Source organism: Caretta caretta, chromosome 18, assembly GCF_965140235.1.
Source record: "Caretta caretta isolate rCarCar2 chromosome 18, rCarCar1.hap1, whole genome shotgun sequence".
In the NCBI taxonomy this organism is placed as follows: domain Eukaryota; kingdom Metazoa; phylum Chordata; order Testudines; family Cheloniidae; genus Caretta; species Caretta caretta.
The window spans coordinates 20,281,824-20,309,819 of record NC_134223.1 but is presented as its reverse complement, the minus strand read 5'-3'; the positions used below and the strand labels follow the sequence as shown (position 1 = coordinate 20,309,819).

The window sequence follows — 27,996 nt, the reverse complement described above, 5'->3', positions numbered from 1 at the left end:
GCCTGGCCCCGATAAGCCGCCCGGGTTCCCGGTACCCTCCTGCCCGCTTCCGGCCCGGGAAGGCGGTTGGAGGCGGCGGGGAGCGGGCGGGTTTGAATCGGGCTGCGGGTTCACCCCCCTCCCGGCCCCGGGAGTCGCGGCCTGGCTCGGGCCCCGGCTGCGGCTCTGTGCGAGGCCGCGTTGTCAGGGGAACGGGGCAGGCCGCGCTGGGGCCTGGCTGCCCCGAGCTCCCCCCTCGGCCCGGCTCCCTCGGGGTCTGGGTGACGCCGGCCGCTGCCCCGGGCACTGGGGCCGCGGGGCCCGCGCACCGGCCCGGGAGCTCCCCGCGGCTGCTCTCCGGGGCCCGCCATGAATTTCTCGGAGGTGTTCAAGCTCTCCAGCCTGCTGTGCAAGTTCTCGCCCGACGGGAAGTACCTGGTGAGTGGCCCGGCGCCGCGGCTGGCCGGAGACCCGCAGCCCGGGCTCTGCAGGGGCTCGGCTGGCGTGTGCCGGGCCCGGCTCCCCCTGACACACACCCCGGGGTCGGGCCGGCCCCCGGCGCTTCTCGTTCTCCCACCTCCAGGGGGTGGGTTTCGGGCCGCGCCCCCCGACTCCTGCCTTGTGTGCGGTGGCTGCCTGGTCAGGAAACCGGCCCCCGGCCTGTCCCCAGCCACCAAGGAGCCTCTGCCCTTAGGTATGGGCCTCCTCTCAAACCGGGGGTCGCGGGGCTGCTACATGGGGGGGGGGGGCGAGCTGCCAGCCTCCACCCCAAGCCCCCTTTGCCTCCAGCATTCATGATGGCGTTAGATGGATAGAAAGTGGTTTTAGTTCACGAGGGAGCCGCGCTCCCCGACTTGCTGTGTGCCAGAGGTCACCCGGGCAAAAGCTTGAGAGCCGCTGCATGAGATCCCCCTGTAGAACCCGCCGAACTGACAGGAAATGTGTAACAAAAGCGAGAAACGATTTGTAGAGGCATGTGGGTTAGTGAACCTCTAGCCGAAAGGTATTCACTGCGAATAGGAGACTCAGTTTTGTTTTTTTTAAAAAAAAAGGAATTCGAAACAAAGTACGAGTGAAACTGAGAGTGACTGATGTCTAGGGAATCTGTCATCAGGGCAGAAAACAGTCAACGGGGGTCTTGCAATGTAAAATGTAATTGTTCTATCAAATAGTAAATGTCTTTTAAAATGTAACATTTTATTTTGATGAACACACTTTTTTATTCTGAAGGTAATGATCTTGTAGTGATGTTCCTAACTAGTGATACATTTGATATAAACACTTTTGTGTGGAAATTACATGTGGAAATAATGCATTATTAGTATAACTGTTGAGACTCATTAAATGCATTCAAAAGCAATGTTAATATTGATCACAAAATTTAAGATTTTACTAGCAAAAACTAAATTTAATCTTCCTGGGATATTGTATATTTCTGTTAACCACTTACTTATTAAGGGGCTTTACCAACTTTTTTTAGTTTCCTAATAAAACTATTTAAATCTTTAGTAAAATTTGCATTTATCATCCATTCCTATACCCAGTGTATATAACCAAACAACAACAGACATGCACCTAACTTTGGTGCTGCTGTTAATAACCTTTTTAATGTACAATCAAAGTATTGTATAGAAAATTGGTCACTAAGATTGAACTGTTTTAATGTTCCTCAACCCTAGATATTTCATTACATACAAACAACCCCCTCCGTTGTTGTTGGTTTAAGGGAGAGTATGCTTACAGCCATTAATACTGTGTGGATTTTAGTTAATGAAAAACGATCCTTCACGTACCTTACAATATTTTTTCATTGTGAGTAATAGCAGCTGTTATAAAAAAAAATATAGAAACGTCTGTATTGGCCTTCGTGCTTTTTGAAGCAACTGACTTTTGTCTTGAGAGGCAGTAATTATTGGGGGGAACGGGACGACACACTCCCTTGTTTTGCTTTGTGTAAGAATTAGCCGTAAGTTTAGCAGTAGGAATCCATAAATGTATTGTTCAAATGAATCTTAAAAGCCACCATTTTACTGAGCTTTTTTTTGAAAGCTGCAGGGAAAGGTATCCTGATCCTGCAGCTATGGCACCGCACTGAGTCAGGAGACCTGCGTTCTGTTCCCAGCTCTGCCACTAATTTGCTGGGTGACAATGGGCAAGTCACTTCACCTCTCTGCCTGTGTTTCCGCTCCTTCCCTTTCTGCCTTGTCTAGATAGATTGTAAGCTCTGTGGTATGTTGGGACTGCTCTACAGTGCCTAGCATAACAGGATCCCAATGTCAGTTGGGGCCTCTGGGTGCTACCATAATAGTGAACCTGAGGGAGAGACAAATAGCAGATCACTTAGTCTTTTGCAATCAAATCCCTGTACTTTGTGAGCTGGTTTCTATACTGCAGATGATAAAAAAGCATGACTAACTTTTTAAAAAAAAATTAGTTTTAGCAAAACAATTTAGTGAACAGTCTAGTTACAATATATAACCTTCTCTAAGTTTTAACTTCTATTTTGCTCTGACCGTAAAGATAATGTTGTACAGTATTAAGTATTATAGTGACACCTACTGGTGATCAGTTTCTTCATTACTTGCAGTTACTGTACATTAGTTTCTTCATCGCATAAAACTTCACTTTGAACTGACTGACTGTCAGACAAGATCTCAGCCCAAAAATTGAATGTTCAGGATCAGGCTTGTTCCCAGTGACATCATTGGGACCAAGATGTGCCCCTCAGTGTTTTATTTAAATTAAAAATTAAAAATATTTCTAATGCACTGGTTTAGTTATGAGTCAAAACAAAAAATTGCAAAGTTTAGACCCATTGTCTGTATTGTTTGAAGACACTTTTTAAAATCTTGAGGCTCTGATCCTGCTATGAGTTCTCAGTTGTGCAATTGCTTACATGTGTGTTACTTCACTTGCATGTTATTCACTTACTCCAGAATAAGGCTGTAGCCAATTTTTCATTAAAAGGAAAACATGAAATGGAAGAAAAATAGTTTTAAGAAGTAGGTGCAATTGACTAGTATAAATAGTAGTAATGGAGCAAACAGATATTTTTCCTTACTTATATAGGCCCTAGTCCTGAAAATACTTAAGCAGCTGCTTAACTTTTATGACTAGTGTCATTATAATAACCCATCCCTTTTTTTGTTTACTTTATGCATTTGATGATGCTTTCTGTATAGTCAGTTTACTGAGTTTTAAGGGCACAGCAAAAGGGGGGGGGGAGAGGGAGAAAATAAACATTTTAAAATAAGAAAATTGACTCTGAAGTCACAAAAATTTACTGGGGGAAAGTCAGGGACATGTGCAATATCTGAAGCTACTTTAATTCATTTTTGAAATTGACTAGATTCAAGTTGATTGTATCATCTTGGAAAACAACAGTTTTTGTGATAGAAATGTTTGAAAACGTTTTTGTACTTTAAATGTAAAACAAATTTAGTACCTTTTTAAAATAAAAAGTTTGGCCTGAAACCAAACATTTCTATCCTTCAGCCTTAAACACATAGGTGAGTTTTGTAAACTCTTAACAAATACATTAAAATCATCTAACGTTTGCTTTGGATTAATCTCTATTCACCTTCTTTTGCAATTGGTTGTGTAGCTCATAACAAACCTACAAATCCAAAAGTATAAATCCTAGTGCATCCAAAACATCTAAACTCTAGATCAGTGTGGTAGAGAGTGAATGATGCAGCTCAAGTCCTGGCACTCTTAAGTCTCAGTTAATAACTCTGATATGGGTGCGTCAGTTAAGCAGTTTATTTTTGTTTGCATTCAGGCTTCGTGTGTGCAGTACCGTTTGATAGTTCGAGATGTGAACAACCTCCAGATCCTTCAGCTGTATACTTGCCTGGATCAGATCCAGTACATAGAATGGTCGTCAGACTCTCTCTTTATCTTGTGTGCCATGTATAAACGAGGGATTGTTCAGGTAAGTACAGATACAGCATGGCGTATTGTTTCTGTCTAAAATTTACTAACTACTAAATTGAGAACTTCTAATGTCAAGCACTAATTGAGTGTTTTTGCCAAAGTAACTGATACTCTGATTAATAACACATGGTTTGAAGAAAGTCGAGGTTGCTACTGTTTGTCAAAACCTTGATTAAAAGGTTATTTGTTAGTCTGAAGATAAATAACATCAGAATAAAAACACTTGGAGCAAATGTGTAAAAACAAAAGCTGCTACCAAGTATCTCATATATCTGTTATTTCAGAAGGAATAAATACATGCAGACTCTTATTAAAGGGAGCAAAAGCTTTAAAAAGGATGGTATTCAGAAAACATGACAGAAGAAAATATGCTTTATGACTTGTGTTAATGCACAGAGATGTGCAGCTTACTTTTGTAATGGGATCCAGCGCCAGTCCTTCATGGCCAAAGGCTTTCAAAGGTTTCCTGACCCCTTGGTATGTGTTGATGGAATTTTCTTTCTTAGCTGTAGCGTGGCTCTGTGATGAGAGGGAGGTTTTGGTGTGCTATTCAGTTTGCTGCACTGACTAGTCTCTCTGACCTAGGTCTGGTCCTTGGAGCAGCCAGACTGGCACTGCAAGATTGATGAGGGGTCAGCAGGATTGGTGGCTTCGTGCTGGAGTCCGGATGGTCGTCATATTCTCAATACAACCGAGTTTTACGTAAGTGTGAAGTCATGATTGTTCTGTAGAGTATCCTATTACTGCCTGCACACCGCATCTAAAATAGCCTAGAGCTCTTAAAGCTGTAGTGTTCTATTAATCAATGTATATGCACATTTTTTTCCTTGTTTTAGATCATTCTGATTTAATCACCGCTTAGTTCTTTTACAGTTTGCTTTCTGATTTTTTTTGGTGAAAAGGTGGAATACTGAACACTCATGCCTTTCAAAATGAAATTATGCATTTAAAAAAAGATGTTAAAGAACGGGCAAATGTGACCAGAAATTCAAATTTGGGCAAAAAAACAATACACAAACTTTTTTCCAAAATCTGTGAACAGAAATGTTTCTAAAACTCTAACGGGAACAGTTATTTTTAAACAGATTTCCTCCACTAAGGCATTAAGAGTATGAAATTGATAGTAATCTATCTGATTTTAATCATCCAAGCTGAGGGATGCAAAAAGTAAGCATGAAAAGTAATACATAAGCAGAATTTTTTTAAAATATAGTTCAAGTAATTTAGTGTGATCCGAGTAATATAGGTTTACGGCATGCTTTTTAAGTAAGAGTGCCCTTTTAAATAAAAATAAGGCAATGCTGTTTAGATAAATTACTTCTAAGACTTAGAACCTGACCTGCAGAAAGTTCCACATATGCTTAACTTTACTCATGTGATTAGTCTTATTGATTTCAATGGAACTTCTTGCAGGACTAAAATTAAACATGTATTAGTGCTTGTAGGATAAGAGCCTTAGTCTGGAATCCTAGCCAAGATATGACACTGAGTTTGGTCAGTATGAGCCTGCTTCAAAGCTCACTGAAAACAGTGGGAGGGGTTTCATAGGTGTTTTCAGAACTATATGATTTGATCAGAGCTCAGAGCAGTAACAGTAATAGTGAAAAGAAGCTAAGAACTAAATACAGTAAATTTGCCTTGCCACTGTACCTGTTCTCTGAATATTCATAAACTTCATATACCAGGGTTGTCACACCAGCAGCTTTTACCAGCACTAAATTCACTTTTTAATCCAACAAATTCATAGTATCTGTGTGCTGCAAAATTCTTTAATGCTTATGGAGATTTCACCTGTCTGGATATGAGTATCTTTTTAGAGGTAAAGGTGAGGAAATGACTTGAGAGGAAAAATTCATTTCTTCATTCTACACAGTGGACCTTGATTCCTATATCTTGTTTGTTTTTTACATGTATGAAATTCCCATTATCATCCATGGGAGAAGCCCTGTGCTGGCAGGGAGAGCAAAATATTGGAGTTGGTATCTTTGCTGTGGATATGAGAAGATGATTTTGTGTGTGGATGGTAGAGAGTTAATGCAAGCCTGGAATGCTAACATTTCTAAGTGAGTGTGAGAGTGAAATTGAATACAGCCAGAAAATATTTCATGACCCACACACTGGGATTTTTAAATGAGTTTCACAAGGGAGTTTTTGGTGTCCAGTGTAGAGGGAGAACAGTTTTCTGACTATAAATCAGCACTTCCTTTCTTTTTCCAGGGGACTGTGGTGACTACACAGTGATGAATCCAGGAAAGAGTTTCCCCGTTTTGGTTGTCCTTGGTGGGGATAAAAATGAGTCCGGTTGTTCAAACTAAAGACAGACACATGTCTAATAGGCAGGATTGTTGTAGTTTGAGTAACCAAAACTGTGGGCGGCTCCTGCTGCTGCATGCTACAAGTAGGCTCATAATGGAACATGCATGCGGGGGTGGACTAGTGAGTATTTTTTTTTTTTTTTTTTTTTTTTTTTTACCACCTATCAGAACTCAGTTTGACCCCACAGGATTTCATTTAAGCCTTTGCCAAGTTGGCATCTGTGCTAGGATAGTTTTTCTCTCCAGCTGTAAACAGGTTGCTAAATTAACTTGTGTCAGACAGCTGCTTGGGTTATGCTGGTGTCTGTGTTGTGTTTACTCTCTAGTATGCTATATCCATAGTCTCTACCGGGACAGACGGTGTTTGAGACAAGAAATAGCAGGATACTTAATATCATCATATTATGTACATTATCAAGTTCAAGGATCATTTGAAGGCTTTAAAGGTTCTGTGTTAACCCACACTGCTCAGATTTGGTAGTCTGACATTTTAATATAGAACCAACTAATTATGACTCATACTTGTAATTCTTCAGGTCAATATATATGCTCCAAAATGGGTTCACTAATATTTTTTCATGTTACTTTAAACACATTGTAGTTTAAAAAAAAAAAAAAAAGTGATAGTGGTACTTTGTTTCTAGCTACTTGTGTGATTTATAACTCTCTATAACTAAACTGCATTATTTTCATAGTGGGTGTTCTGTATGGTATATGAATTATAAACAAAGTATAGTTCATAACACTGATTTTTCTGATCTGATCGGCGTACAAGAAACCAACATCTAACTTAAAATAAATGGGAGACTTTTCCATGAATACTTCGAGGTCCATTACTGCTCATGGTGTGCAAACTCGGTAGTGGATACCTTTTTGAGACACGTAGCATTATGCTGTATGTATTTAAGATCAATGCAAATCTGAAAATGTTTCAGTTTAAACTTGTTTCATTGCAAATGAGAATCCTTCATACATATAATACACCATATATCTGAGACCAAACATTATGGCATAGTATCCAGTAATACAAAATGCTACAGGTAAATGGAATCATAGGACTGGAAGGGACTTCTAGTCCAGTCCCCTGCACTGAAGGCAGGACTAAGTATTATTTAGACCATCCCTGACAGGTGTTTCTCTAACCTGCTCTTAAAAATCTCCAATGACTGAGATTCTAACACTAATATCTAACGCTTCACACGAATGATGCAATCAAAACATGCAGAATGGTACACAGGTCAACTCAGTGACACGGTCTTACTGGAAATAGAGTATAGAAAAGTGCTGTACCTATAACTTTTTTTTTTTTTTTTTTTTGGCTGAGTACTGCCCAGCATTGTCATTGGTATGGGTATTTATGGTATATTGAGTTTAAACAAAGCTGAGCACAAATCCCTAACTTACATATTTTCTTTTTTGTGTCTTGTTTTGCTGCCTAGTCTTTTTAATTGAAGTTAGCCTACACTTTATTGACTAAAGGTCCTGGAAAACATTAATCCGTGGTCAGCAACTTTTTGATCATTGAATTTGGTCCACTGAATCCAGCATCAGCCACTGTATCTCATTACAGATAACAGCAGAAGAGATACTATTTCCATCAAACTTCTAAAAGCAGCAGTTGATAGCAAATATTTAAATAGGTGTGAAAAAATAGCATTACAAAACATTGAGTACTATTTTACATAAGGAATGTGTTAACAAGGGATACCATTTTATGTAACTGTTGGATAAAGAACCAGCTATATTAGGGATGACAAATGGTAATGTTTAATTTAATGAAAGAGTCCCATACAATTACATCACATAATAGCAAGCAGACAATTTTTTTAAGTGCTTAAATACGAATACTAGAAGTCTAAATGTGAAGATGAAGTGCCGTGTTGTGTGTTTAAATGAGGATATTGACATAACCAGCATCACAGAAACTTGGTGGAATAAGGATAATCAATGGGACACAGTAATACCAGGGTATAAAATATATCGAAAGTACAGAATAAGTTGTACTGGAGGGGGAATGGTACTATGGTGTAGAGTCAAATGAAGTAAAAGTCTTGCTGACCACCTGACCAGGATGCTGTGACAGTGAAATGCTCAGGGAGATTAGAGAGGCAATAAAAATAAACTCAGTAACAATGGAGAATTTCAACTATCCCCATATTGACTGGGTACATGTCACCTCAGGACAAGATGCAAAGATAATGTTTCTTGACACCTTAAATGACTGCTTCTTGGAGCAACTAGTTCTAGAACCCACAAGAGGGGAGGCAATTCATGATTTAGTTCTAAATGGAGCACAGGATCTGGACCAAGAGGTGAATATAGCTGAACCGCTTGGTAATAGTGACCATAACATAATAAAATTTAACATCCCAGTGGGGAGGGAGAGGGCAAGGACACCAAAGCAGCCCACCATGGTAGAATTTAATTTGAGAAAGGGGAACTACACAAAAATGAGGAAGCTAGTTAAACAGAAATTAAAAGTTACAGTGCCAAAAGTGAAATTCCTGCAAGTTTAATGGAAACTTTTTAAAGACATCATCATAGAGGCTCAACTTAAATGTATACCCCAAATTAAAAAACATAGTAAAAGAACGAAGAAAGTGCCACCATGGCTAAACAACAAAGTAAAGAAGCAGTGAGACAAAAAGGCAAAAAACTTTTGAAAGTAGAAGTTTAAATCCTATTGAGGAAAATAGAAAGGAGCATAGATTCAGGCAAATGAAGTGTAAAAATATAATTAGGAAGGTCAAGAAACTTTTTGAGTCTTTGGCTAGCTGTTCTTCAAATTCTAACAGCAAAAAAATTAAGTACATCAGAAGCCGGAAGCCTGCAAAACAAACAATTTAGCACTCGAGATGCTAAAGGAGCACTCAAGGAAGATGAGGCCATAGTGGAGAAACTAAATGAATTCTTTGTGTCGGGCTTCACAGCTGAGGATCTGAGGGAGATTCCCCAACCCGAGCCATTCTTTTTAGATGACAAATCTGAGGAACTGTCCCAGATTAAGGTGTCATTAGAGGAAGGTTTGAAACAAATTGATTAATTAAAACAGTAATAAGTCACATGGACCAGATGGTATTCACCCAAGAGATCTGAAGGAACTCAAATATGAAATTGCAGAACTACTAACTTTGATACGTAACCTATCATTTAAATCCACTTCTGTACCAGATGACTGGGGGAGCTAATGTGATGCCAATTGTTTTAAAAGGCTCCAGAGGCGATCCCAGCAATTGTAGGCTGGTAAGTCTAACTTCAGTACAAAGCAAATTGGTTGAAACTATAGTAAAGAACAGAATTATCAGACACCTAGATGAACATGATTTATTGGGGAAGAGTCAACATGGTTTTTGTAAAGGGAAATCATGCCTCACTAATCTACTAGAATTCTTTGAGGGGGTCAACAAGCAGTGTACTTAGGTTTTCAGAATGCCTTTGACAAGGTCCCTCACCAAAGGCTCTTAAGCTAAGTAAGCTGTCATGGGATAAGAGGGAAGGTCCTCTCGTGGATCAGTAACTGGTTAAAAGATAGGAAACAAAGGGTAGGTTTTCAGAATGGAGAGTGGTAAATAGTGGTGTCTCCCAGGGGTCTGTACTGGGACCAGTACTGTTGAACATATTCATAAATGATCTGGAAAAAGGGGTAAACAGTGAGGTGGAAAAATTTGCAGAGGATACAAAACTACTCAAGATAGTTAAGTCCAAAGCAGACTGTGAAGACCTACAAAAGGATCTCACAAAACTGGGTGACTGGGCAAGAAAATGGCAGATGAAATTCAGTGTTGATAAATGCAAAGTAATGCACGTTAGAAAACATAATCCAAACTATACATATAAAATGATTGGGTCTAAATTAGCTGTTACCACCCAAGAAAGAGATCTTGGAGTCATTGGAGATAGTTCTCTGAAAACATTCATTCAATGTGCAGTGGCAGTCAAAGCTAACAGTATTGGGAATCATTAGGAAAGAGATAATAAAACAGAAAATATATTGCCTCTTTCTAAATCCATGGTATGCCCACATCTTGAATACTGCATGCAGATGTGGTCGCCCCATCTCAAAAAGGATATATTGGAATTGGAAAAGGTCAACAGAAATTTTAGGAGTATGGAACAGCTTCCCTATGAGGAGAGATTAATAAAACTGGGACTTGTTAGCTTGGAAAAGAGACGACTAAGGGAGGATATGATATAGTTCTATAAAATCATGGCTGGGGTGGAGAAAGTAAATAGGGAAGTGTTGTTTACTTCTCATAACACAAGAACTAGAGGTCACCAAATGAAATTAATAGGCAGCAGGCTTAAAACAAACAAAAGGAAGTATTTCTTCACACAGTGGACAATCAGCCTGTGGAACTCCTTGCCTGAGGATGTTGTGAAGGCCAAGCTATAACAGGGTTCAAAAAAGGATGGCTAAGTTCATGGAGGATAGGTCCATCAATGGTTATTAGCCAGGATGGGCAGGGATGCAAAACCATGCTCTGAAGTGTCCCTAGCCTCTGTTTGCCGGAAACTGGGAATCGGCGACGGGATGGGATCACATGATGGTTACCTGTTCTGTTCATTCCCTCTGAAGCACCTGGCATTGGCCACTGTTAGAAGACAGGAAGCTGGGCTAGATGGAGCATTGGTCTGACCCAGTATGGCTGTTCTGGTGGTGTTACTGTGTATATTTGTGAGAATATGATGTATACAAAAGGTGGAAAAACTGTTGTGGCTACACTTAAAACAGGAAAGTCAAGGAATGCAATGGTTATGGTCTTCATAGAAACATTAAGTTATACGTATTTCATTGTCTTTGTGTATTTAAGTTACATTTAATAGTGTATATGTATGAGAGTTAAAAGTTCCTAGGGACTCTATTGCATTCCCTGGTATTTTGTATTGATTTATTTAAATGTGATCTTAATGCTGCATTAACAAAGTTGGTTTTGTATGTAATGTCTTCAGTTTAAAATACAACAAACCCCCCCACCCAACCACCCATACCTGGTCATGTGTTGTGTAACACTTAATAGGACAGCAACAGAATCTGAAAAAACAGTGGATGAGGGCAGAAGTAACAAAACAAGATGGATATGCAGGGCTTCATCCTGCAAGCCTTCTTCAGATGTGAGGAGCTTTCAGGCTTGCTCTTCTAGCTTGCATTGCTAGCAGGATTGTGGAGTGGGTGGGTCTGGGTTGGGGGGGTGTGGGGGGGTGTCAGACAGTCCTCCTGTAAATTGTCTAAGCAGCTGGCCAGGCTGGGACACTGTAGACTCTGATGATATAAAAGGCATAACCCTTTATTAGGGTCTGCCACCATCTTTGTCAGCTGAGCATACTCCCATGTGCTTTCAGTCACTTATAACTTTTGTTTAGCTAAAAGTTCCCCTTTGTGTCACACACTCATAGCAAAGGCACTAGTCCAAAATAGGGGCTCATTACATGCAAAGTTTGCAGCTTGATTTTTATCATCCAGGGTGCATTGAGCTGATTTCCAGTTGTTGATGCTTACAGCAGCCTTCAAGGGTGAATAGAAACTGAACAGTGACTCTCCTAATGGTGCTGTGGGGTTCCATGTTTCTGTTTCAGTGACTCCAGATCACTCTAGCTTAATTTAAAATCTAAAAGATGTACTTCTAATTACCAGCTCTACAAACTCAGCCAGGAATCTGAAAGTCAAGCTGGATTCTTTCTGGCTTGCTTAGAAATCGTAGTTAGTTAGTTCTCACGAAATGGAATAGAAATCTGGTCAGTCTCCTGTAGTTATATTTGTATTTTTTAGTAGGGATAAAAAGTAGTGTGCTCACTTTACCTGCTATAGGAAATGGCTCTAACTCTGAACCGGGCGTGGGTGCAGATCCACAGAGAGAAGTGACCATTGTCGGAGCAGAATGGCACTTTCAAGCCTATTGCTGTATTACTAGAACAGCCTGGTAGCATCTGCCAATGGGAAAGCGGATACTGTGCCAGATATCTTGCATCTTATGATGACGTCCTTCTGTCTGCATGCTCCACAATGTGGGAGTGTATGTATCTTGAAGAGAACTCGGCTAGAATGTAAGGAGGGGGAAAGTGGATGTTTGTAATTAGCTATATAATACAGATTGTACATGTAACACTAGGATATTGTCGTATCCCACCCATCCTGCAACTTATGCAAATTTGGTATGTTCATTTTGTTCAAATTATTGTAGATAATTCACTCCCCTGATTCATAGGAGAAGGAAGCTTTAGGTTTCCATTCTTTTTTTCATTGTGACTCCCATGTTTACCAAAGTACAATACAACAATCAGTAACATTAGTTCATCCAATATTTCCATTAGGAGTCCTATTTTATGAACTGCATATTTCTGTGTTTTCTAGCACAGTCAGGGGGTTAAGATGTCAGTAAACCTATTGTAAATTACAGCCACAGTTTTAAAAAGTGTGCTTTTTGTGCATAATGGAGCTAATCCTTAGTAATTGTAAATGGCTATATTGGTTGAAAAATACTTTCTGTCAAGGAATGTGCCCTGAATAATCCTCTGAAATCCTGTGCTGACAGACACAGCTATGGAAGGAGGCCTTGTGACCCAGTCAAGTCTGGGACGAAAGTTGACGGTCACTTGAGATGCAAGTTTGTTTAAAAGTGTGTGGCTTTTTTTTTTTTTTTTTTGGTCTAGTGAAAATCACCAGTCTCTCACCTGCCTAAAGCTGTCAAAGCTGGGGTGAAATCTCTAACCCAGCACTGGACTGTTTATCACGTTACCATCTAAATACTTTTTTATTCTCAGCTGTTTTTAAGCTATTTTAAAAATGCTGCTGCTTTTGGTTTGTTTTTCCACTGCAAAACAACAGCTGAAAACTTCCTGGACAGCATGACCATTAGGATTTGAGTTTGACATTTCACTTTGACATTTCACATCCGCACTAAAGAGAGAACATCTTGGAATGGTTAGTAAAGAAATGCTTGCAGTTGATCAAATCAATTTTTGCTTCAGGGAAAAACTTTTTTTTCACAGAAAACTCCATTTGTTAAACTTTAAATGGCTGTTTTACCTTTTTTCACATGCAGTGAGCACTGTACTCTCTTCCTTCCCTTCTTTGTTTCATTGATAGCAGAGACCATCTTTCTTGTGTAGTTTTCATAGAGGTTTAGGGCAAGTATGTGGATAAATGTGGCTGTTACCATTGGGAATATGAAGGCTTTCTTGTCCATGGGACTAGTTACATGTTGACAATGAAATATACACAGTATAACTATACTCTGCATTTCATCCATAGATTTCAAAGTGCTTCTCAAAGTTTGGGTAACAATCTTCCTATTCTACAGATGGGATAACTGAGTCGCAGACAGTAAGAGCAATATTTTCAAACTTAGGTACCAGAGTTTAGGCACTTTAAGTGGCCCAGTTTTTTCAGGTGCCTATGTTAGGCACCAATGTTTGAAAATGTTGGTCTGTGACTTGTTTAAGGTATATGAATCTCGGATTTCGTGACTCCCAGTTACATGCTTATTGCACTAGACCACAGCTGGTCCTCAAGTGACATATCTGAGCTGGACAGGAGAGCCTATGGGTTTTTGTGTACTTGTACTCCACAGGTGCATTAAGAGGCTAAAAATATGTGCTTTGCCTACACAAGAAGCCTGTGTGCCCACTATAAGACCTTCATTTAGTCTGGTATTTCTTTTATAAAAGAAATATCTCTTTGTAACAGTTAGTTACAGACTTGTGACTTGTGTAACGTACTGGGTGTGCAGTCTGAACCTATCAAATCCTCAATATTATAATGGCCATTTTATTTATTCATTATAAATGAAGTAACCTATAGATATATGTAGAAATATGTGCAGTAATATTAAAATGTGCTCTGAGTGTCCATGTGAGTACATGCTATAGTAGTAAAACAGATATTTAATAGAACTTTACAGTGAAATTTGTCATAAATGGCTTCTCCAGGGACGGACAGAATGAGGGGGGATAAAGAAGAATTGTACCTGGTACAGTTGCAGATATTTTGGAGCTGTTTTAAGATTGGAATTGCATAATAAAGATCATGACCTCTTGTATAAGTTTCTCTGCAATAGTGAACAGTAAATGTCTTTTGAGAAAATACTGACTGCAAAAATGGTACCCTTTTTTTGGCTATATATGCTTCATAGGTGTTTTCAGAACACTCTGATTAAAAATGTAATCCCAACATGTTCTAGTTTTATTTTAATCACTTTTCCTGTCTGTAACCATACTGTATCTGGATATACCTTTTTGTGAGTTTTGGGTTTTCATATACATTTATTTATTTAAGCTTAGAAGCTACCAAACAGCGCACAAGCCAATAAAGTTCTTGGTTAGAATAATATATTATATACGTTATTTGCTTATTTATTCCAAACTGAGTATTATCATCTGGTGTCCAAGCAGTTAGCTCGAGGTGCATTCCATCCCTTCCTGTGCAGTAGAACTAGTGTGGTCCTCCTGCATGAGAAGGCAGGCTGCTGGGCACCGATGTGGAGCTCATTCTGCGCTGCTCTAGAGGGCAGAGCAGAGAGAGGACAGGTGGCTCCTCTACTGTCTCATTTCTCTCATGGGGTGGAGGCTGAAACAGAGCAGAAGTTAGAGTGCCTCTACAGCCTGTGGGGAGACTTGCTTTCTCGCCCCTTCGTGGAGTTCACCTGACCTGTGTACTTGGGTTGACTCAAGCAGCAGGGATTTGCCCTATACTGGGGGGCCAAGACTGTTTATGTGGGGGCAGGGCAGGAGAGCATCATGCAGGGGACTTGGACACTGGCACCCTTGGTTCTACCTATTCTCTTCCTGTGGCACATACGTCTCCTGTGGGCTCTAATGCTTTGGTCTAATTTCAATTGTTGGGTTTAGTGTGCAGCTGCGGGTTGATGTTGGTCACCTGTGACATACAGGAGGTCAGACTAGGTGGCCCCTCATGGCCTTAAACTGTATGACACTTCCATACCTAGTAGGTACTTGGTCAGGAGGCCAAGTCAGTATTACAGCTATAAACTTGCATGCTTGACTATAACCCAGAACTTAATACAAGCTTTGAATGTTAAGTGGCCGGGGTGTGTGTGAGAGAGAGATGCTGGATTGGATTAAGGGAGGAACAGAGGCAAGCGCAATTAATAGGAGCAAGCAGGATGCCTCTATTGCGGTTGCTGTAGAGGAATGTGAGTGGGCATGGTGTTGGTATTTTTAAAGTAAATCTTGTATCCAGAACAGCCTAATGGTGTATTTTTGTGTGTCCAGAAGCCAGCAGTTGTGGTAATATAAAACTTGATTATCAAAAGTCAGTCTAGTGTAGGGGTTCTCAAACTTCATTGTACTGTAACCCCGTTTGGACAATAATAATTACTACATGACCCCGGGGCGGGGGGACACAAAGCCTGAGCCAGCCCAAGACCTGGGGAGGTGGGGGCTAAAGCTGATGCCCAAGGACTTCAGTCCCAGGCAGGGGCCTATAATTTGAGTCTTGACGCCCGGGGCTCAAGCCCTTGGACTTCAGCTTTGGTCCTGGGCCCCAGCAAGTCTAAGCCAGCCCTGGTGACCCCCATTAACATGTGGTTGGGACCCACTTTGGGGTCCCAACCCACAGTTTGAGAACTGCTGGTCTAGTGGATTCTTGTTGAATTACTATATTAAGTACTCTTAAAGTTAACACTATAGGTCCTTGCAGAGCGTCCCTAGGGGATGGCAAATAGGGGCAACCACTCCAGGCCCCGTGCTCTGGGGAAGCCCTGCGGGCTGGTGTGTTGGCCGGCGCTACATGGGCGGCGGGTGAACTGCTGGCTGGGGGAGGCTACCCCCAACCCTGCCCCTTCCACCAGAGAGCGAGCGCACGATGGCAGCGCTGCAGCCTCCCCCAGCAGCCCTGGAGTGCTGGGAGGGAGAGTGGCATGGCCATAGCCCCCTGGAGCCCAGCGGCAAGGCCCTGTGGGGGCGGAGTGTGGGCGGAGCCACACTTGGCTGTTTGGGGAGACGCTGCCTCCACTACCCACCCCTGGCGTGGTTAGTCCCAGAAGCGATGTCACTTCCGCCCCAGGCACGACCCTTGATCCTTAGTTCATAAGGAGGAAAATAGGAAAGTGATAAGAGCAGTTAAACTCATGTCCTCCGCTCCCTCTTGCACTTTTTCTTTCTTTTTGCTTTACATGAAAGAGGGTTGGGGGCCTAACTGATTGTTTGTTTCTCTTTCCGGCTAACTAGAAACCCTGATTCAACTTCTGAGTGATGTCTTTAAATCTCTTTACAAGCTTCCTTGCTCTTTAAATTTATTCTTGTGATGCTCTGTGTAGAGGTTGGTGTATTTAAAAAAAGGAAGTGTTAGTCCTTTTTGCTTTGGGCCTCTCCTGATGCTTCTCTGTGGAGGTGACAGTTAGGATTCTTTGAAGTAGAGTTTAAGCATTTCAGTTAGGACACGGCGGCAGCACTAGAATTTACAGTTTGCTCCATGCACTAGGTGTGATAGTGGCCACGCCCAGGTGATCAAGTGCTGGATCTTACTTGGTAGCAAGAAAATGCATTCTAGTAAAATTGCTGTAGAAACATAAAAAATGGCACAGCTGATCAGACTTAGTGGTCCATTCAGCTTGGAATCCCATCTCCAATGGTACCAGTTACTTCAGAGGAAGTTGCAAGAATACCTATCATGGACAACTGTAAAGTAAACTAACCATGGTGGAAGCTCTCCCCAACTCTGGCAGCAGTTGGTTTATGCCTTGAAGGGAGATACATTGGCTGGTGTATAACAATCCTGAAGCTAGAGAAGTAACTGTAGACATAACCATACATATTCTAGGTTTTATTTTTTCCCCTTTGCTTGGTGGAAGGGTTAAAATCAATACAAAGAGTGATGTGGTTAAACATTGTACTAGGCCTACTTTGCTATTGTTTGTAAGATTTGGTGGTGCTGTGATAGTTTCAGAAAAGATTTCTTGGTGTCCCACTGTACTGTACCTTTCATTTTGTTGTAGTATCCCCTTGTTATAACAAAATATTGAAAAAGCTAGAAAAAAATTATATTGGAAAATATTCCTCTCTCCAAATATAAATGCAAAGGTTCACATGACACATTGATGAAGACATGTGTCTGGAGTTGCTGCCGTTGCTATGGTAGAGTAAGTATTTGTTTTTAATTGAATAATCTGCAGATGGTAATGCAGAGCCTCTATAATACAGGCTATGACCTTGACATGCTGTGGAGAGGCCTGTTTTGCAGCTGACTGCTTCCTCTGTGGTTCCCAAATTCTACAGATGCATGAGTCTCCAAAAATACCCCAAACACTATGTAAATGGTTCATAATTAGTCTCTTGAAAATCAAGGCCTTCCAATAATTGCATAACGTGTCACTTTTCTGTTTGTGTGGTTGAGAAAGGGGAAATTAAAATGAAAATTGGTTAGCTCAGATCTTGATTTTTTGAAACTGAAAAATACAGTGACGAGTCAGTAATTAGTAATCTCATCCCAAGAGATGCAGCATTTCACTCTAAAAATGACATGCTGTTTCCTATTCTCATATCATTCACTAAGAACCTAAATACAAGAAGAATTTCTCACCTCTTGCCAGCCTATGTATTTCATGTTCTTCCAGATTCCTGTAATGGTTTAGAAATCTCACAGATCTGTGCAAAAATGATTTCCTAATACACATTGGCAGTCATGATGCTAGCTCTTACACTACTATCAGCATTTAATAATATGAATGTAAATTTTAATATTGTTGGCCATTTAACTTACTGCTTCTTTTATACATCTCATCAACACTGTATTGCTTATGTGCTTCCATTACTAAATCGGAATAAATATCATTGACTGAAAAGTAGAGATGGGGTTTTGTTTGAGGGAACCTAACATTCCTAGCAATCAGAGCTCACAAACTTCCTTAGTTAAAACCACAGAAATAAGGAAATGAAAGGATAACGCTAAACTGTGGTGACTAAATCCTCCCGTTATGCCTAAATGTTGCAGTGCACACATGTAGGTTCAGTTTTGTATAGAGTCTTGCACATTAAGGTTAGTTACATTGGTCCGGATCCTCAAAGGGTTGATTTCAGTAGGAGCTTAAAATACCTCTGGGGATCTGGGCCATACTTCCAAAGTGTAGGACTGGGGATCTAGTTTGTTATAGCTCCCAAGTTCACTTGCATTTTTAATAACCTGATCTCTTCTTAAGCACTCTACATATAGCCCAGGGCTCTGTTGCCAGAGTTCTGGACCAGGTTGGTCACTACGTCTCCTTTTTAAAACAAAACTAAAAAGCTTCAGGGTAAAGTGGCGTATTAGATAGAAGTCTGGAAGAGGACTGGATGCGTTGCTTTGTTGGAATCTCCAGCCTTTGGCACTCCTGTTTGCCCAATCTCGATGTGTCCTGGATAATTCTGTATACTACAATACAACACAACTTGATTATTTTATAATGACTTCTATATAAACTCTACCTGAAAACATTTTACTGAACTAAATAAAACAGGACCGCTATAAATCTCTTAAATTTGAGGCTGTTTTTAACTTGATCAATTATTACAATACCTAATATGTGAAGGGCATTACAGAAGGGTTATACATTTGTTGGGAAAAGAGGTTTTTTAATAAAACATAAGTGCAATCTAATATAGAGACACTAAGATTTAAGTAGAACAGTTTTGTTAGGAAAAGTTTTGGTTCCATGGTCATTTGTTTTAATGTGAGACCCTCCCAGTGTGAAAAGTTTAGTGTTGAATTAGATTCTCTGTACACTTTTTTTGTCTGCAAAGATAAACAAATACTTCCCTGTCTCTCTCTTTCCAACAGCTGCGGATAACTGTCTGGTCCTTGTGTACAAAATCTGTGTCTTATATCAAGTATCCCAAAGCTTGTCAGCACGGTGAGTGTATCATACCTAATATAGGAAAAGCATTTTTAATATGGCAATAAAGGAAAATGGAATTTACATATAATCAAGCATACGTTTATGGTCAGGGTGTATTCAAGTACCTTTCTGCTGATGCTTGTAGATCACCTTGGAGGGACATGCATATCTTATTTAAGGTACGTCCGCACTTACAGCGGCATGTAGAGTACAGACACTGCACGCCCAGCTAGCATGGGTATAAATAGCAGGGTAGACAGGGAGGTACAACTTAGGCAAGTAGAGTGACCTACACACCTGAACCTTAGGGTGTATATCTCCATGTCTCTCTACGTGCCCAAGCAGCGTCTTCCACATCTACACTGCTAAATTTAGCAATTAATGTCCAGCTGCCAGAGCTTTCTCCACCTCATTGAAAGGCTCTAGTAGAGAGGAGGCAGAGGGGAAAGGCTCCAGCAGCTCCCCGCTGCCAGAGCCATTAGCTATACACCATGGTGACAAGTGTGGACACAGCCTGCCTTATACTGGGGGGTGTAGCTACGTGTACCCTACATGTCCCCACAAATGTAGACAAGGTCTTACTGAGCTCAATACCAGTGCACTACCATTACTGTTTGTGTGAACCATGGGAGCTAATCTGCAGTCATCACAGTCTTACTAGGAACGAGAAGTAAATATTACATTTAGCATATGCACCTGTCCATCTTCCAAACACCAGTGAAAAAGAAGATACTGAACAAAACCACTGCCAAGTCTGCTAGAAATCAGTGATATAGTATTTCATGTAGCTATATATAGCTATATATGTATAGCTAGAGATTGGATTGTGACACAAACCCAGAACAAAAAATGTGGAGTATAAGTATCCCCTCTCATTGCTCATCTTTTTGTTACGCATCTGTATTCAGTCCTCATATACATGTGTATATAATGGTGACAGACTCTGGGATCCTGCACAGAGACTCAAGGCTCCTCAGAGTCCTCTTAATGTCAGGTGTTTGAATCACGTAGGAAGATTGAGTATTTACTGCTGAGTCAGTAGCAGGTATATTTTGTTACCTGAAGGCAGGATGGAAGAGAGGCTGAAATATCCCTCTTGCAGAAGCAAAGAGAACTAGGGTGGGAACTGGAAATTCTGTAGGGAAAATACCAGGTACAGCCAAGCTTGGTAAGGGAGATCTGAGATTGAAACTTCTTGAATTACCATGAAGGTCAAAACCTAGGAAGGAAATAAGATTGGCCTATGTACAGTACACTAAAGTGAAGTACTCTTTAGAGAAGGGTGGGAACTCCATCTGTTTACAGTTTTTTAGATTATAGGCTCTTTGGGACAAGTATTTTGTGTGCTTGAGTCTCAGTGAAGTGCCTAGCATGCCTTTTGGGCATCTAATAGGTATGCCAAAATGATTTCCAATCATCATTCGCATTTTTCTGAATAAATTCTTACTTCCAGCTGATTTGGCTCATAATTGTTTTCAGATTTGGTGCTTTAATAGGGCCAGTTTCACAAGTATATATATTACTGGTCTGGACTGTATTTTCTAATCTCTCTGGCAGGAATAGCCTTCACGAAGGATGGTCGCTATATGGCATTAGCAGAGAGGCGTGACTGCAAAGACTTCATTAGCCTCTTTGTATGCAGTGACTGGCAACTACTGAGGGTAAGACATGTCCTTGCCTTCCATTGCTATTGCACAGATTTAAAGTGTACTCTGCATAGTGTAGAGTCTAACTAAATCATTGAACAACTCTAATGCTCCACTTTAGACTCTGCGATTTGGGGCATTTCCTCTGATGGCTTCTTCCTTCTTCTTCCTTGGCCTGCAGGTGTGTGGGGAGGCAGAAGAATTCTGCTTAGGAAACCACATACAGGGATGATAAAGCACTGCATTCTTTTTTTTACTGTGAGAAGCATTCAGATGTTCTAGCATAATCCAAGCAATCCTGCTGACAGTAAAATACATTGCCGCAGCACCATGATCACAACTTGCTTTTGCCAAAATGATGATCTGAACAACAAGTTACAACATAAGAGAATTTGTGTTCTTTTTATTACAAAGTGCACTTTGTTTCAAAAGATCTTGATTTTTGTATAGTTTGGTAGGAGAAAATAAGGAAGCAGTGAATGTCGTGTATTATAACAAAAGGAAAGGAAATGTTTCTAGTCTATGCATTCAGACATATAAAAGGATGTGCTAGCTCAATAAGATAGATAGATATATAATGTTTTTATATATGTTTTTTTAAATGTGTAAAGGTAATGTGATACTAATTTAGGATTTTACTTTTAAAGTCAGGTGCAACCGTACATTTTAAGTACAGTTTTTAAAACTGTTTCATTGTTTTATTTTCTTTGCATTTGGGAAGCATTTTGACACTGAAACTCAAGACCTATCTGGGATTGAATGGGCTCCTAATGGCTGTGTGTTGGCAGTGTGGGATACTTGTCTGGAGGTATGAGAAAATACAGATTATTTCTGAAGATCTTGAACACTTAATTAAGGGCTCCTGAACATATATTAAGTAGTTTTCTGGCTGCTACATAGAATGCAGTACCTTTTAAAAAAATAAAATAAAATGAAGGGCTTTAAGAAACAATTTGTAGTATTGTACTTAGGTATTGGTGATGGGCGTCAAAACACTGTTGCTTAAATTGCCATATAAACTCATTGTTACCAAATTATCCTACTTATATTTTTTCATAATTTAAGTATCTTTTTTAAAAAAATTTTTTTACCAACTTGGTTTAAAAATTGCAGAAGATTCTATGGTTTCAGAGTAACAGCCGTGTTAGCCTAGTAACTATCCAAACAAATAACTGCAGAATTAGTTTATAAGATATAGAAAAGGGAAACTCCATTTTGAACATCTGTGCATTGAGATGGGGATGGTTTTTTAAAAAGGAGTTATGTACTCTCTGTTAGTTTTTAACAGTGTCAATTGTCTTTAAATCAAATCAATTTGTGTTACAGTATAAAATCTTGCTGTACTCCCTTGATGGCCGTCTGCTGTCCACATACAGTGCATATGAATGGTCACTGGGTATTAAGTCAGTTGCCTGGAGTCCCAGCAGTCAGTTCTTGGCGATTGGCAGCTATGATGAAAAGGTAAAAAAAGAATTTAAACCCATTCACGTCAGTTGCAAAATGTTGTCATAGCAATCCCCTCTTACTACCTTACTACTTACCTTGAAATAGGTGCGTATCCTGAACCACGTGACTTGGAAGAAGATTACAGAGTTTGAACACCCTGCGACCATTGCTAACCCAAAGATAGTAAGTATAGAATGGGGACCCTTGGATCCTTAGCAGCAGTTTGTTTTGATATCTTTGGTAAAAGCTTTTTTACTTGGACTGAAGTCCTGCTGATTTGCAAATGCTGCTGAGGAAATTGAATGAAAATGATGAAGTAAGGAAAATAGATTAATCATTTTTAGTTGACTTCTTTCAGTGAATTCTCTTCTCTTTTCCCCTCCATCTTCCTTTTCTCTATGTAAGGGAGTCATGGATAATTATTGTTAAGTACTCTATCTTCTGATAGAGGTGGTGGCTGTGTTTACAGACTTCATTTGCATGTGGTGGTGTACCCAAGTGCTCGGAAGCTGAACATGAATGAGAACTTTGTATATCTCAGCGCTATACAATTTGCAGTGTATGAATAGTGTTGGATTTGATTTGAAGTGTCTTATGATGACACCTAATTTCATATGTATAGGCAAATCTAGCTCACTTAATGAGCATTTTCTGTAAATGTTTGTCACAATCTTTTTTTTTATCCTTGCACATGTGGCCACAGTTTTTTTTACAGTTCTCAGCAGGGAGATAACTGTATATTCTACTTCAAAATCTCAGGCTCTCTCTGTCCCCAGCCTTTGTGAGGAAGAATCTCCACTGGTAGTAATAATATTACACGGCCAATAGAAGGAACGGAGCAGGTCTCACATAATATGCTATAGTAAAGATCAGTGTTTGTGGTGTGCAGACTTAAATTTAAAAAAATTCATATAAATCTATTGTTGCTGCTTATCAAGGAATCTGGCAGGCAGAATATGCTTTAGTAAAATGTCTCCTTGCTAGAAAACCGTTTTAGTTCTGTGGTAGCGGTCTTCATTATTGCTCTTTATTTTCTCTTCCAATCAATGTGACTCAAGCATTTTAGATATTAAACCTGGCTGCCAGACTAAGTGCTGCAACACCCAAATGTATCCATTATCCTTCAAATTCAGAATTAAGAATAAAAATCTAAACTTGAGAGGTAGAATGAGAATCAAATGAAATAGTTCAGTCCCTTTCCATTGGAAAGAAGAGAGCTCCTGCTAATAAAATTAGATTGGGAGCTCCAATTTAGTCACATTGTTAGCATTTCATCACTGTTTCCTTTTAGCATTATCCCATTAACATTGCTTGTTTGCAGTGGTTCTCAATGGCATGGAATGAAATATTGCATGTCCTGCTGTATAAAAGATTGCAGTTATATTACCAAATTTACCTTCAGTTGGTAAGGGATGGGAAGGTGCATTCTGTGTGACTCATTTTACATGGGCTCTCAAATGACAACGATTGGATTATTTGTAGTTCCATACAATGTCCATTTCTGAATTACATAATTGCTTTTTCTAATTGTGGGCCCAATTTTCAAAATTTTCAAACATCTCAAAATTTAGCATTTCCATGCCCAAATCTGCCTGCTCCCAGTGTACAATAGCAAAGAGCATTGAGAAACACTGTACATTTAAAATGAATGTGCCTTAGTGCTCATTTTGAGCATGGGATGTGGAGGACTCGACACACTAGGCTCAAATCTTGCTAGGCCCTTTTGTGAAACTGTCTTCTCCTTCTGTGTAGATTGTATATAAGGAAATGGAGAAATCCCCAAGAGTTGAAACAGAGAGCCTTGCTTTCCCTCCAGCCAGAGCGCAAGCCAGCTCTCTCTTCAGCACACAGAGTAAATGTAAGCAAACTAAAATGGACCACTTTAGAATACCTGTGATGTAAAATATTTAAGCCTTGTAAATCAACATTATAGCTCACTTTGCCTCTGAAGGCAGGGGCAAACCTTGGGTTGCTAAGGGGAAGCCCATTCAATTAAATGCAAGACTTCAAAGGACATGTTTTCCTCGGCTAAAGAGGATGATGGTTGCAGAATGGGGCTAAAGGTGAAGATCTTAAGGGCAATGAAGGGCTCCAGGAGAGGCATGGCAAACTTTTGGGGGTCAGTGTGGGTAGAAGTGACAGACAACCTGCCCCTTCCCAATGTTGTTTTATTTGTGCAAAATGTGCCTCGGAACAGGGTGATTTTTGGCTGGTTTAAGTCTCTGCAACAGTGATATTTCTTGTCTAGAATTATATTAACTGCTGCAGATGATGCAGAGTATACTCATCTTATTGTAGGAGGCTTCAATCAATGGGAATTTCCACACTTAAAAAAATTCAGATGATGTGACAACCTAAAGCCTCTCTAACTGCCTGTACTGATAGAAATGCTGCCTTTTTGTATGGTCAGGTGGAAAAATGGGTGGCTACATCAGGAAGGGTACATTATTTTTATCTAACAAGTTCTGACCATGAATTTTTTTAATATTTCTAATTTAACACCTTTACTTTTTCAGACAACAGTCCCTGATCTCTTTACTACTACTACTGATATTTGAGTGTCAAAGTTCAGCATATACTATTATAGTGCTGAGCAATCATTAACTAGTTCAACTTCGTTATTCATTATGAGTGTTAATATGAGATTTCAGAGTAGCAGCCGTGTTACTCTGTATCCGCAAAAAGAAAAGGAGTACTTGTGGCACCTTAGAGACTAGTTTCTAAGGTGTCACAAGTACTGCTTTGCCTATATGTGAGATGTTATAAAACATGGGTCGGAGTTAGGAGATCTTGGTTGTAGTCATAGCTTTATCTCAGACTCTTCTGTGTACCTGTTTTTCCTTCTGTAAAAAGGAGAAATACTATCTGACAGGTATGTTGAGACAAAGTTTGTAAAGATCTTTTGGATGGAACATCTTACAGAAGTGCAATATATTACTATTTTCCTATCATTTCAGAGATAATGTTAACTGTTTTTAGAAATAGTATTGCCATGTCCATATGGACTTGCTTGTTATAGTGCTTGTATTTCAAATTTCAGATGACATTTCCCAGGTACCAGTTTCTTTACAGTATGTCAAACCAGTTGCTGATCGGGCAAATCCCAGAATAGGAATTGGAATGCTGGCATTTAGTCCTGATAACTGTTTCCTGGCAACCAAAAATGGTTAGTACCTAGTAGGCTATATTTTAAAGGAGAAACCCTTTTGTTTTTTTCTAGGTCTTGTTGCTTCTGCTATAAATAAACAAGTAAATTACTTAATTGTGAATTATTTGTATTCTGGCTGCAGCTAGAGGCCCCAGTTGGGATTGAGGCTAGCACTGTACGCAGAGGGAATTCAGCCTTTAGCATAAACCACTAAGCTGTGGGACCAGCTATTAATTGCTGCATGAACTCATAGCCTTGGCTTTAAGTACCATGTGCTAAATTATCTCCCTTCATATTTGCCTTAGCTCACTATACTGTATACATAATCTTAGCTAAAATCCATCTCCCCTCCCTGCACAAAAGTAATTTTCAGAAATTTTCAAAATATTAATAATTTTTGCATTAGCAGGAACTGTGGGAGTTCTGGACTTTTCATCTAACCTTTTCCCTGGTAGATCTGGATCTCTCTATCAGGATAGAGCATTCCTGGTGCTGTGTTATCAATAAAAGGGGGGAAAAAAACATCTTAGGAAACTGGTGGTAGGGGCCTGGGGGGGCGGGAGGGGGGCTTAATCCAGTTCCTAGCTGAGAAATGTTCACATGACAAAACCCACCAATAGTGGCATCTCTATGTAGTTTTAGAAAAGCCGGTGAAGGAAAGTTCTATAGATTGAATTACTCTTTTTGTCCTAGTGGCAATTTTCCCCAAAGTGAGGACTCAGGCGCACTGCTAGGGTACTGCTGTACTGTACTTCAGACTGCAAGCTCTCTGCACACATTCAACATTCACAGTGATGTCACCTTTCACCATTTCTTAAAGGGATAATGAGTTAAAGGTTATGAATCTTCATTGCTAGTTGCCCAGACTTTTCTGCACCAATGCTGCAAGCAGTAGAGTAGATAGGTTACTGGTAGTGAAACCCATTTAATGTGAGATATTGCAATGACATTGCATATAGTGTTATGTTCCTTACAGTATTCTAACCATTTCCCTGGCCATTTCTAACAGATAACATTCCTAACTCCATCTGGATCTGGGATGTTCAAAAGTTGAAATTGTTTGTAGTCTTGGAGCAGTTGTATGCTGTTCAGTTGTTCCAGTGGGATCCATGTCAACCTCGACTTGCCATATGTACTGGGAATAGCAAAGTGTACCTGTGGTCCCCAGCAGGGTGCGTCTCAGTGCAGGTACCAATGGAAGGTAAGGCCACCTAAAACTACTGCTGCAAGTCGGAATCATTAGTTTGTTTAATGTATATAAACGATTGTACTGTTAGTGATAGTGATGTTTTGACTGCCTGAAGTGATCAAACATTTTGGGTGTTTAGTCACATATTCCCTACATTCAAGAGATTATGGGGAGAATGGAACATAAAGCTTACATCTAAGGTAATTAAGTTATTGCCCTAGCATGGTAGTTTATTGACATGTAAATCAAAACACTTCAAGGCTTTGCTTTCATATCAGTTAATTTTTATATGGAAGCGGTAGCTGTCTGGTATACCAAATGCCAAAATAAGAACTGTGTAGTGCCTACCATACTTTTGAGTACTTTAAAATTAATTACTTTTTGTGGTGCGTTTAGAATTTTAACATGAAATCTGAATCTTCAATCTACTCCAAAAAGGCAGAATTAAGGTTCCTATCTATCCTTTCCTCTATTCTAATCTGCAGGTACACAGTAAGATCTTTCAGTGGACTAGCATATTAGCTGGCTAATTGCTTTATAAATATCTTTCCTACTTGCAAGTTAAATATTAAATATAACCTATAGCATGCTTCTCGGCTTAGTAGTTCTTCCATGGAAGAAAATTTTACCTTCAGTGTCAGGTTGCAGATCTTTGCAACAGTGATCAATTTTGTGATATTTACTTGCATTAAAATATGGTCAAGCTCAACTACAATGGTATATACAGTACAAAATTCTGTTCACTCAAGCCTCTTATCTCTTACTGATGAAATTACTAAACTATTCCAAGTAACAAGATTTCTAGAACAGAATTATTGTAACTCTTGAGTTCTTGCTATTTATTTCTTTAATTTGTATCTGCAGGTGACTTCCAGGTCCTCTCACTTTGCTGGCACTCTAGGGGGGACTTCATGGCACTGTTGAGTAAGGATAATTTTTGCATGTGCTACTTGGAAAGAGAAGAGGTAAAATAAGAGCAGATAATGGAACCCCTCGCTCTGCCCCCCAAGGCTAGAAAAGCCTGCCTTGCAAATGGATCTTTGAAAAAGTGCTGCTATATCTATATGGAACAGATGAGAATGGGCAGGCCCTCGTTGTTCAGCAGGAAGAGGTTTTATACTAATAGAAAGCTTATGTTTGGGGGAGTGTAAGAAGACTCCCTTGGGTGAAGTACTGTGATAGTTACTTGAAATGAAGTGTGTTCGACAAAGTAATTTAGAAAGAGCTCTCTAATTTTGCAACTAAAATTGTGGAAACTAGCAGTCTTGATTTTATGAAGTTTTAGAGTTCAAAGACTTAAACCTTATTTTGAACTTTTGTTAAAATATTTTCTAAAATGGTATGTTTGTAAATAGTGTATAGAGGTTATTTAATTTGTATAAATATCAATAAACATTTTGATAGCTTCTGCTAGTGTGGCTACAAACTATCAACCCAGCACTATCCTAAATAAGTGTAGAATCCTCTCTATTCTGAGCTGGAACTGAGGTTTGAAATGCACATGTACATA

The 27,996-nt window shown here is 39.8% G+C and overlaps 2 protein-coding genes across 2 annotated transcripts in view; one reads left to right on the top strand and one right to left on the bottom strand.

The window, feature by feature from the left end:
- Positions 1–668, bottom strand: part of TP73 (tumor protein p73) — an 87,766-nt gene extending 87,098 nt beyond the window's left edge. Inside the window, exon 1 of the mRNA XM_075120973.1 lies at positions 415–668. The gene's annotated coding sequence lies outside the window, so the exon portion shown is untranslated. The remainder of the gene's footprint in view (positions 1–414) is intronic.
- Positions 16–27,894, top strand: WRAP73 (WD repeat containing, antisense to TP73). The gene is made up of 12 exons (XM_048824794.2): positions 16–417; positions 3,761–3,913; positions 4,501–4,617; positions 19,000–19,072; positions 20,615–20,718; positions 21,425–21,511; positions 22,030–22,164; positions 22,255–22,332; positions 23,902–24,007; positions 25,190–25,315; positions 26,307–26,498; positions 27,351–27,894. Exons 1-12 carry the CDS (start codon positions 349–351, stop codon positions 27,458–27,460), a joined length of 1,350 nt encoding a protein of 449 aa, XP_048680751.1. The 5' UTR covers positions 16–348; the 3' UTR covers positions 27,461–27,894.
- Positions 27,895–27,996: the final 102 nt, after the last annotated feature.

What these genes read in the sequence shown, in the direction of transcription:
- WRAP73 (XM_048824794.2), top strand. Translation starts at nt 349, where the DNA reads ATGAATTTCTCGGAGGTGTTCAAGCTCTCCAGCCTGCTGTGCAAGTTC. An exon ending in TCCCAAAGCTTGTCAGCACG is followed by an intron (nt 19,073 to 20,614) that starts GTGAGTGTATCA and finishes TCTCTCTGGCAG; the next exon opens with GAATAGCCTTCACGAAGGAT. An exon ending in CTTCAGCACACAGAGTAAAT is followed by an intron (nt 24,008 to 25,189) that starts GTAAGCAAACTA and finishes TTCAAATTTCAG; the next exon opens with ATGACATTTCCCAGGTACCA.